The 12,500-nt window shown below is 39.8% G+C and overlaps 1 protein-coding gene across 1 annotated transcript in view; it reads right to left on the bottom strand.

Annotated features, from left to right (window-relative positions):
• LOC143037153 (protein still life, isoform SIF type 1-like) overlaps nucleotides 1-12,500 on the bottom strand; it is a gene marked incomplete at its 3' end in the record, with an annotated part of 252,952 nt that overhangs the window by 25,745 nt on the left and 214,707 nt on the right. Inside the window, exons 4-5 of the mRNA XM_076205270.1 lie at nucleotides 11,378-11,562; nucleotides 9,788-9,906 (exon numbers count right to left, since the gene is read on the bottom strand). Of these exons, the coding sequence (XP_076061385.1) occupies nucleotides 9,788-9,906; nucleotides 11,378-11,562 (304 nt within the window). The remainder of the gene's footprint in view (nucleotides 1-9,787; nucleotides 9,907-11,377; nucleotides 11,563-12,500) is intronic.

Raw genomic sequence — 12,500 nt, 5'->3', positions numbered from 1 at the left:
TCCTCAGGGAGGCTACATAATTGTGACATTTCAAGTCGCTACAGACTGTCACCGTTTAAGAAAAACACATAGATGAATAAATAAATAAATGAATAAATGAATAATATTAATAATAATAATAATAATAATAATAATAATAACAATAACAACAATAATAACAACAATAATAATAGCAATAAAAATAATAATAATGATAATAATAATAATAATAATAACAATAATAATAATAATAATAATGATGAAATAAAAATGATGATGGCAATCCCTCAAGGTTGAGGATGATAGTCTTCGCGCAGAGTTACTGGTGAGTCCGTAGGTGACTCTTATTAGTGTTATTAATAATAATAATAATAATAACAACAATAATAATATTAACACTAATAATAATAATAATAATAATAATAATAATAATAATAATAATAATAATAATAATAATAGTAACAATGATAATAATAATAATAATAATAATAATAATAATAATAATAATAATAAAATAATAATGATAATAATAATAATAATAATAACAATGATGATGATAATAATAATAATAATAATAATAGTAACAATGATAATAATAATAATAATAATAATAATAATAATAATAATAATAATAAAATAATAATAATAATAATAATAACAATGATAATAATAACAATAATAATAATAGTAATAATAATGATAATAATAACAATAATATTAACAATAATAATAATATTAATAATAATAACAATAATAATAATAATAATAACAATAATAACAGTAATGATAATAATAATAATAATAATAATAATAATAGAACATTTTGAGAGGAAGGAAACGAAATGAAGAGATGTTAGTTCGAGGATTGATCTTTAGGGCATGATCACACATTCCCTTTAAATGCGCTATTTCTAGGTTATATGCCTGGACCTAGATGTACTTCTATCAGGCCAATGTAGTCAATACTTCGCTTGTAGTAGTTCTATGTGGAACGGGGCACCGTATGGGGTAGTGACTGTGTGTTTTATGCAATCAATCCAAGGACTTAAGTGACATCCTCTACAGACCAAAATCCCTCCGTTCTGCAGCCCTCCTTAAATATTTCCTTTACCATCTCTACGAATTACTTTCTAAGTGCAATAGTGTCCCCTGGGATAGAAGCGCTGGATATTTACATAAGAATATTAAAAAAAATTGTATCAGTGGTACGGGATTGCCCTTGCTGTTGTAAAGTTGTTGTTTTTTTCTAATAGCGCCAATATCGTGCAAAGCACCGCGCACCACACAAGTATTCTCGTAGTGTCTACAAACACAACAGAGAATATTGTTCTCTGTGACAGACAGACCTTCCACCTTTATCTGCACAAGACAAACCAGCTTTTGTCTTTAGACGACACAAAGACGGTGAGTTCGTCACCGATAATAATATTCTCTGTTGAGTCTGCAGACAACATAAGATGCTCGTGGGATGGACGGGGATTAAGCTGAACAGGTTTTTGCCAGCGCGGAGAGGCAAGGCATCATCTTAACACCCTTCAGTACGTGTTGCACCAACCTAACTGAATAAACATGTTTGTTATTAGACACAATAGGACCTGTTTAAGGTACCTCCGTGTTAAATGGGGGCAGCCCCCAAAAATGGGGCGAAGATGAGGTGAGAAGGTGCACCTAGAGGAAAGGATGGGTGGACTTCTCTATGGTGGTATGGGCATTCAAAGCTAAAAAGGGAAAATGAGCGAAAAGGGCGTGTGAAAAAAAAAGATGACCGAGAAGGAAATGAAAGATGAATGCGAGTGCATTTCAAGAGGAAGCAAATGTCACCAGAACAATGGTCCTTAGCCTGGGGTGCTGGAATAGAGGTCGAGGGGGTGCTGAAAAAAAATATGTTCCTTGTAGTTATATAACAGCTGTAGTCCTGTGACCAAATGTATAGGGAGTACTACATTACCTAGACCTGACAAAAGTGGGTGCTGAGGTTGGAAAAGGAAACCTTGCAATAGAGGAATCGGCTGTGCTCTTGTCACGACCAGGACTAGTGGTAGAGAAACGTGGAGGAGAGGGAGACGAGGGAGGGTGAAAGGAAAGAAACATGTGGAAGAAAAGGGATGAAATGAGAGTTTCAGAGGAGGCGAGTTCGAGTTGATCTCTTTAAGAGTGGCGAAGCGACTCATCCCGCCTTCTTCTTTGGTTTTCGGGTCCTTAGGAGGGTGGCATTTGCACTTCTTCACCGACAAGGCACCTGCGCTTCTGTCCTTATGGGCAATATTGCTCTGTTACCGAGAGATTTTTTAAGTTCATGGACTGGGAAGTCTGTTTGGTAGAGGGAGGAGTCCTGGACCTGTGTTGGATGGATTAGTGACCCGTAGCAATATACATACACACATACGTACATATATACACACATACGTACATACATACATATATATGTACATATATACATACATATACATATGTATGCTAGCAGTATTCAGAACTTTTTATTACTGTAACCCTTCATACCCCTGAAGACGGTCCTAGGACTAGGACCGACACGTCGGGCGATAGACCTCCCTCATTGAGTCTGGTGTTTACGCTCCCCCCTTCGACATTGATCCCAGACTCCAGATCTTCACACATAATGAATATATATATATATATATATATATATGTATATATATTATATATATATATATATACATACTGTATATATATATCCTGGTTGAAATAAATTACGCTAGTAGGTTTTATAATCTTGAAGGTGGTATTCTTTAACTTAGTACCATTCTATTGTTAACAGAAACTATGTGGAAGTAGCTATTCATTTAGTCAACAGTAGGAGGATAAAGCAACAGACTGAGATATGTTGATTTTAATACCTAAATTCTTGATTTTTTTGCCTCTTTAATAAGGTTTCTTCAGTCTGGAGACTGCTAAATTGCCAGTAGGTCCTTTCAGTATAATGTTTGAGTGGAAATTAGAGGCCTAGTGATCGTGGGCTGGGTGTCACGGCCCAGACACGGATCAGCTTACTGGTGACCTAGGCGCTGATTGGTCATCGCTCTGGTTACTGGTCTATAATTTGGGATTTTTTTTTTATATAAAATTCCCATTGTGGACAAAATCCTCCTGGCGGTGAGTTGGACACTGGGACTGTGCCTGAGGTCTTGCGGAGGGCAGAATACAGTCTACAGCCTTTTGGATGTTAATCAGTGGTCGTTGGCAAATGATGGATACTGATTCTGATATTTGTATTTCCTTAAAGGTAGAGGACTTATGGAGTATATTTGTCTAGTTTATCAGTTGTTGTAAGGGTGGTTTCATATCATGTTCGTCAATATAACATTGAAAAATCGACCCTTGGTTCCTATGGTACTAGAGCCGACGTCTCAGGGTACTGGAGGGCCTTCCAATGTATGGCATGGAACTGTCACAGCGGCCCTCCTGGCAAGAAAATTTGTACACTACATTGGTGGTTGCCTCCTTCGGGGCCTTGGGCGTCGTGCTGTTTCGCATTATTAGGAAAGGAGTTAAATTTGATTTGCAGTATATTCTAAAATCAATACTCTTGATTGATGGGAAACACGCCTCCATTGATAATGCTTCTAAGGACATCACACTCTTCACTGTACTCTTTTAACTCCTACGATCCTTTCTTACTACCTTCCCTCCTTAATCTCTCCTCCTTCACCATGGGAGATATTCCCTTGAGTGAAATACATCGTCTCGTTTAATCCAGAATAAAATTCCAAAAGTAGGTCAATATGACGTGGAGCTTATTTGGATCATTTCGCCACCGATAACCAGCGCTTCTATCCTATGGGACAATGTCGCACCAAAGAGGTGGAGTCATACAGGTGGTAAATGAGGGATTTGAGGAGAACTGTAGTACGAAAAAGGGACGATTAAGATCAAAAGGGATCAACAGGGCGACATAGTCCATAGTCTTGATGTCTTCTTCAGGTGACTACAACCACCTGATGTTGGACATGATAAAGCCTCTACAGCATGTTATACTGGATAAGAGCTTAACCTCCTGGTCCACAACCTGTGGTCCATGGACAACCTAGTGGGCCACAGAGGGCCACAAACGGGTCCACAGACCGAAAACTAATGGGAATTAATGGATGCAGAGCGATTAATTTTTGTGTTGAAATTAGCGGTCTCTCCAGGAGGTTAAAGAACAGCAGTCCATAAGTATGGCAGATCCGTGAGAAAAAAAAAGTCTGGGAGCTCCTGAGTTAACCCGTTTACTGTCCTTTAGGATATTTTGTGGTTTTATCCTGGTTGTCGCAGGGCGATTTTATTCACCTCTGAAGCCAATGGGATGAAACAGGTTTTGATCTATTATTCCTTACTATTCTATTTAGTTGAATAAATCAACCCTCTCTGTAGGAAAATGGTTAATTGATGGCATACATATATACACCAAAAGGTTTGTTCTCCTTTATAAGGGGGTTGACCGTATCAAAGTTGATGTAATGTTAAAAGGAAACGATGTTAAAAGTAATTTCAATTCGGTAAATTTATTTTCATATTAATCTTTAGGTGAAGAGTCTACGCCGGGAGACCCTAAGCTGCATTTGAAGCGGTCACTGTCGCTGGGCAGCCGGGACAAATGCCTCTGCGTTTCATCGCCAATAACCAGCGTTTCTATCCTTGGGGGCAAAATCGAACCGATGAATTTTAGTCGAAGAAGTGGTAAAAGAAGAGAATTAAGGAAGGCATCAACAGAACGGACATTTTCTTTTATTATTATTACTATACTGGTCAACATTGATAAAGATAAAGATAAAGAGGGGAAGTCGCCGAATTAATGAAGCGGCCTTGCTGTGGATGTGCTGTGTCTTGCGACGCTGCTTCCGACCCAGGGCAGTGGGCGAGATGCAGGGATGACCCGTCATCCAGGAGGTGCCAAGATAAGAGGGAAGGAAGAGGGTGGAGGGGGGTTGAGTATATAGGGAATGGAATGGGTGGGAGTGGTTTCTGTGCCTTGTTTTTTGGCTACCTCCCTTGTAAGGGGGAAAAAGCCTTTGGTATATGTATGTATGCATCTACTATATTGTTCCCAAATTATAAATGGATAATGTATGACTCTGGTCTATATGGACGTTATTAGAGTCCTCAATGAGAGATTTCATGAAGGAAGCAACAGTAGAACTGATTGTTTTTCATAGTGAACATTGGTCTCTGATTATAGAAGAATTCTGCATGACTGTCTCAGATGGGGCGTTACTTAAGTCCATAAACAAGTGGTAGTCACTGATATCCTAAAGCGATGTAGCCCGAGATCGGAACCCAACACACGGTTATGGGGGTCCTCTAGTCCATTTCCATTTGTTATTTCTTTTCTTTTCTTTTCACTAAGATAATAAAGATGAACATGGCGTGGAATTCTTGTTTTGTTTTGCCCGAGATTCCCATTTTCCTTTTCTCTTTGACCGTGACGAGGGAGGTGCAGGGGGAGGGGGAGGGGGAGGAGGGTGTTACGTGAGTCATTATCCGAAATCAATTTTAAGACAAAAATATATATATTGAAATAAACGATAAAAGTAAGAAAACATGGTAAAGGGTTATACACTTTAAAACCTAAAACCTGAAATTTTAATTCAGTCTTGAGTTTCAAATCACTTATCCTTCGCTGCGAAATAGGGATAAATAAATAAATAAATAAATAAGTAAATAATTAAATTGAATACTTCGCCGTCTTTCAAGGTGTTGAAGTTACTTAATACGTTCTTACCGATCTTGGGGACCTCCTTGTGGTTATATCCATCGTCCAAAGCATCACGATTTTGATTAAAAAACAAGACAAAACAGATAAGAAAAAAATAAAAACGCCTTTGCGTCTTGAGCTCTCGCAAGTATCACTCTATCCGACAGCCAGCGAGGGACTACTGTTAGGAATGTCAGTTTGTCATGGCTTCCCCTTCAAGAGAAAACGGAGACCTCATTCATAACAGAAAATGGGAAATGGGTGTAGAGTACACGAAAGAATGGTCTATGCAAATTGCGTCTAATTGAATTCTTTTATCAGGTTTGATCAACGTGCGTGTTTTACCATAAACAATGATGGTTAGATAACTATCGACGATTCAGGATTAAATTACATTGGAATGAGGTTTAGAATAATTACAAGGAATGCTACGTGACTGTAATAGACTTTGGGTGTATTTACATTCATTATGTTTTTTTTTTTTCTCTCGTTTGTTGGGACAACAGTTGGGTGGTGGATGGGTGAAGGATATGTGAATGCCTTGGCTGGGCCATCACCCTTATAAAGAGGAAAGGACCATTTAATATAGATGTACACATACTCATGTATGTATGTATGTATGTATGTGTGTGTGTGTGTGTGTGTGTGTGTGTGTGTGTGTGTGTGTGTGTGTGTGTGAGATGTATACATGTTTTCCTCATATGTCTCATAACCTCTGTCTCATTTCACTCTGATAGATACTAAAAGTCTTGAACAACACTGTTCACGCTCGACTAATGTTATATCTACGTTAAAGCTCTCAGTGGGAAGAAGGAAAAAGATGCAGAAGACACAATTCTCCATTATGCATAACAAGAAGGTCACAGGCTGAGTAGTCTCAGGGATGTCTTGACATTTTATATACATATATATGCGTGTATGTATATATATATATGGAGAAAGAGAGAGAACGAGAGGCAGAGAGAGAGAGAGAGAGAGAGAGAGAGAGAGAGAGAGAGAGAGAGAGAGAGAGAGAGAGAGAGAGAGAGAGAGAGAGAGAGAGAGAGAGAGAGAGAGAGAGAGAGAGAGAGAGAGGCAGAATGAGAGAGAGAGAGAGAGAGAGAGAGAGAGAGAGAGAGAGAGAGAGAGAGAGAGAGAGAGAGAGAGAGAGAGAGAGAGAGAGAGAGAGGCAGTGAGAGAGAGAGAGAGAAAGCATGTGTGCGTGTGTGTGTGAATTGAATGCAGTGTCAAAAATGCAAAAATTATCTGTCTTGAAAAGCGCTTCTACAGATGTTAAAAAATGTCAACTAAAAATCGAATGTGCCAGAAAGCTGTCTCGTCTCCCTGAATATCTTCAAATAACATCAGTATTCTGAAGAAAAAAAAATCACTTTTAATTTCTATTGTGCTGACTTTCTTCTGCCCTCCTTGCTTCTTTCTCCTTGGCCACCCCTGGGAAGCAAATGTTCGGCACAATGTTATCTTCAAGGATAGAAGCGCTGGTTATCAGCGAAGATATACGAATGAACACACAGCAGAAGGATACATAACGCTGTGATGGTCCGTCATTTATGTGAGCGCCCGCGCGCGAGCGTGTGTGTGCATGCGTGCGTGCGTGCGTGTGTGCAAGTCCTACAACCTCAAGTCTATGTCTAATAACCGTCATTTCCAGAAGACGTCAAATTCCATAGTCCTCTAGGACAGAAGAGGCGGTAATCGCCAACAAAATACTATCTACAATACGGAACACTTAAAACTTGTTGAGTTACGCATCTACTCGCTCTTTCCTGCAAAGATTATTTTGCTTCCGTAAAGGTGAGTCCTACCTGTGTGTCCTACCTGTTGATGGACCAAATGTCTTTGTCCGTCTTGAATAAAGTTGTCATACTCGTCAGTTCCGTGAATCCTTTGACCAACAAGAACCACAACCGAGATCAATTTCTTTCGACAAAAGATATGTGATTTCGCGTGTAGATCGTGATCTACACTGTTAAGGCCCATCATTTCACCAAACAATTCTAACAATTTGAAGCCGAGGAAGACAACGTCACCAGCAAGGACTAGGTCGACTGCCATTTATTTTATATTATTTGTTTGTCTGTTATTATTTGTCTGTTTGCTTGATTTTCAATTGTTATTATTTATCTGTCAATTTATCATTATTTACTATTTACCTGTTTGTTTATTATCTAACTATACCAATGCATTTATTTATTAATTATTATTCATATCACTATAATTTCTATTTTATTTCTTTTATCATCATTATATATATTTTTTCGCATCCAACCTAGTTATGGACCAAAAGGTCTCCTGTCGGCATGCTCCGCCATTGTAATCCTTTGACTTCAGCGTTGTTAGTGGATACTCCGCAAAGACACTGGTCAACAATTCTGTTCAATTCTCAGTCCGTGCAAGTGGTGAACAGTGGCGGGACAAGGATGAACCGTCGTTTAACTAAACTAAACTGACCATCCCACTCCCACGAAATGAGAAGTGAAAAACCCCTGGTAGAGCAAGACCTGTCAGTTGTGGCAAGCCGTTGGGATTTTTAGGCCAATGTTTGGGTTATCCCCCCCCCCTTTTCCGATCAGAGGGAAAAGGTACTGGTTTGTCAAATAACAGATAGCACCTCATGTAATCCACAGATACCTCGCCTCCTGCTTTGAGCAGGTCCGCGCTCATGCTGACGTTGCATATGCCGGCCGCTCTTCCACCCTTCATCTTTCAACATGTCTAACCTCACTTGGAGAGGGCGGACTTTCACCTATCGGGGGTCTGTCAACCACGACCAGAGCACCTTTCAGGGATGACTGGTCACTCGAAGAATCAACCATCCACAAACGCTCAAAGTACTCGGAGCAACGAATTCTACACCCATCCAAGTCTGCCACAAATTGTCCATCAGCTTTTCGGGCTGTGTTCACTTGGGTCGGTCACGGAATTGGTGCGGAGTTTCTTAAGGGATTGATAAGCAGGTCTTAGGTCATTAACAATTAAATGACCTTCGACATCCTAATTCCTCTGATTTGCTCCTCATTACCCCTCTTCAAGCGAGCTCTATCTAGCCTCTTCAGAGTCATGTATTTGTCCAGGTTCTTGGTTAATTTGGCAGCACAATCTCCTCAATACATTCTACAGTGTCTCATGCGACACCTCACCATTCCTCGATTTTAGACGCTCTCCTATGAACTCCTCGAAAGTTTTCAGAGTTTCAGGTCTGAAGGTATCCCAAAGTTCTTTAAGATTCTCATGGATGCCAAAACTTCGAACCATTTAAATATTGCTACCGCATATTCTTGGGCACAGGCATCATATCTGAGTTTCTCCAATGAAACCTTAATGCCTCATCTTAAGATTCTCCTGGACTTGACACGCAGCTTCAATGTTGTGACCACAAGTCTATGATCAGTTCTAAAGATTGTAGCACTCCTGTAAGCCCTGCAGCCATGAAGAATTCTCCAACGAGTTCTATCAGAAATGTGATCGATCTCCTTGCCACGTCTCTGGCACTGATATACCCTGGGAGTGACTCTCGTCTCTGGAATCAGGAACCAACAACTTCTCAACCTTCAGGACTTTGCAAAATCTAAGGGAGAATTGTAAACGTTCCGGAGTTATGGGGACCACCACATAATTCATAGCCAGTTCTATCAGTGCCAGTAACCGCATCGATTTCGACGAAAATATCAAATGTATTGCGTGGCGGGCACTGATCGACTACAGATTCATGCTTGGCGCTGGATATATCCTTTCTTTTAAGTTCATATATCTCGGTAGGAGCATACACTGCAAGAGATGAAGCCCGAGGTGAGTTCCAACTTCACCAGCGCTATACGCTTACAAACCAGAGTAACCCTTATAACGGCTTGATATAGTCGGACAGATATATACCCAATGTGCGCTCCACTGCTGTGGCCCGACCAATAATAGGTGTAACCCTCCCCACTAATCTCACCACTCCTCGGTCTCCTCACCTTAGGGAGAGCCAGTCTATCTATTTCCAGCTTCAAATGTGTTCACTAGATCCAAAAACATGAAAGCTATTAGGATAAATGTCACTAAGGTACCCCAAAGGCGCGAGGACACTGTGAATGTGAGTACGGTAGAGAGAGGCACAATTGCGTGGGTACTTACACAACATTCCCTGAACTGCTTGGCGTCTATGGGCGAAGTGAAGTTAAGACCCCAAGTGTCGTTAGTGGCTGGATCCTTCCAGTATACAAAGCACTCAGAGGCCTGACCAATCCGTGTCCCTGAAAAACAAACAAACCAATAATTATACCAAGCCAAATGTAGGAAGGTGATAGGTAACTCATGGCATTCATTCTTTTTCTTTTCCCTCAAAAATATCACGTCTTGGGCCCGATTACTAAGAACAGAGTGACATAAGCACAACATTTGCGGTTCTGTTGGTATCTTTGACTTTTCAACAAACCTTTTTTAGCACCAAATAGCTATTGTAATCATCTTACCATAAAAATGAGACCAATAGAAGTGCAATTATATTGCAGTTCCTAATCAAAATTGTTTGCTTATTATTTCATAATGCATAGATGAAAAATGGTATACGTTTTCTGAAAGAATGTAGTATTCTTAAAAAGTACTTATAGTGAAAGGTGCATGGTTGTAGACACAAACAATACGGCGCACGTTGGCCAGTGGCAAGAAAAGCATAATGGAAGTTGCCCTGATACCTTCTGAGTAAGGACGTTCGAGATTTGTCATAAGTTGAATAAATCAAAACCGAAACCACGTAAACTAATGTTCGTCAAAGCCTGGGATCATACAGTCGATGTATAATTTTGTTTACCATAATAATGATGGATACATTTAGGAGATCGTAGCATACTATACTGACTACTGAATTTTCTTTTACCACTCTGAAGTTTGATGATTACATTATACATTCCAGTCTCATCTGTCTCTTTTACTTTGCAGGAATCGTCATTCTTTATCTTTTATATCTCCCTTGACAGAACGAGACCTCTTCCTGACCGGGGAAATCAAATATGTCTTCCCATACAATAAATTCAATTACTTATCATATCTATCACAAATGGAATTGCTGCCCTTCAGTCAAGCTAAAACATAAATATGTAATTAAATTCTCATTAGAGTGAGCATTTTCTTATCTAAAGACCATGACTGATGCATGAGCCATATAATAGCTTAATTTCTATCTCAGTATAAAAAAAACACAATTACTATCATATATGAATCAAAAGACACTACCCATTTATCAAAGTGGAAAGAAGCTCATAGGGCTTAGATCTTAAAACTTTTCGCCATCCCAGGTTTTCCAAATAAATTTATTTGACTTCCTGGTTTATCTATAAGATCTAAAGGTAATTTTCACAACTACAGCTAAAAAAGTTAGTAAAGTTCTATTTTCTAATGGTAGAAAGCGGTCGCCTGGGTTGGCAAAAGATTATAACATTACAGCCTTTACTTCTGCAGGGAGAGAACTGTTAAGAAACTTTGTACAGACAAGGTATGGGAAGACGAGGGGAGGGAAGGAAGCGATGAACTCTGCAAGAAGAGCCTTTATGAGATTAATAAGAGCGACAATTCACCGTCCGACAGTGTATGATTTACGTCTTTTTCTCTAGGTACGTAAGTCAGAACAGGTCGAGTGGTGAATTGTCACTCTTCTTCACCTTACAAACTGTCTTCTAGAGTCCAACGCTTCCTTTTCCCTCCCCACGACTTCTTATTTTTGCTCACCAGGTTGGATGAGTCGTACGTCGAGAATCTTGTCCACCTGTGAGTTGTACGCCGTGATGTGGAAGACACATTCTGGTGTGTCCTGGATGCACGTGATGTTGACGGGTACCAAGTCCTCGGACACTTGCTGCCACTTGACCGTTCCCGCCCCGGAAGAGGACACATGAAACACTTCAGCCCAGAGCCTGAAATGTTCAGGAAAAGGTGGAGAGGAGCCTATTACGCCAGGAGGCGGTGAGTAGCTTCGTCCGAAGCCCGGAACCTTAGAACTACTATACGGTTTGATTGTGGGGGGTGGGGGTGAGGCAGTTCACTGCTGGGAATCAGAGTAGTGCGGGATTCGAACCTATAACTAAGTTGAATGTGAGACCAACACGTTTCCAATTACGCCAGAAACACACATTCAGGAAAATCTATTTGTCAAATTGCCACAACTCCAGTATAAACACACTTTTTTTTTTTGTCATGGTACCTCACTATCATATCAAATTTAGATTTGTAATTATAAGAATTAGGGATGTATTACTTTAGGCAAAGATCATGAGTAATGGCAAAATTAAAATGATAAAGTGTGTGTGTGTGTGTGTGTGTGTGTGTGTGTGTGTGTGTGTGTGTGTGTGTGTGTGTGTGTGTGTGTGTGTGTGTGTGTGTGTGTGTGTGTGTGTGTGTGTGTGTGTGTGTGTGTGTGTGCAATTTCCGTGTTCATGTCCATGTGTGTGCGTGTGCTTGAGTATGGACATACTCGAATGGTTCTGCGTCTTTGTTTATGCCTTTTTCTTTGGGGGAATTAGCGCATTTTAGCTAATTTAGCTAAATTCCTTCGCCTGCTGTGACTTGGCTCCTTACACTTTATGGCGAACAAGCAGGAAGATGGGTCAGGGGGAGATAGGGGTGCCAGACCTCAGATCATCATCAACAAAGGTTCATGAAGCGAAATCATCTTCAATCTCCTTTGAAGCTAATAATATACCGTATTCGAATATCCTCATTTTCTGATATACAGTGATTATTTCATCTTCACAATTACTGGGTCTATGGGCTGTTGGAATATTCATGGGCAAATGCCAACTGGCGACAGTAATGTCATTGTTAATATATTTACACATATGTTCAATTTTGTTAT

This window comes from Oratosquilla oratoria, chromosome 21 (assembly GCF_046742065.1).
Source record: "Oratosquilla oratoria isolate Oo_2021 chromosome 21, ASM4674206v1, whole genome shotgun sequence".
NCBI classification, from domain to species: Eukaryota; Metazoa; Arthropoda; class Malacostraca; order Stomatopoda; family Squillidae; genus Oratosquilla; species Oratosquilla oratoria.
Note: the sequence above shows the minus strand (reverse complement) of the source record. Positions and strands in the feature narration are given on the sequence as shown.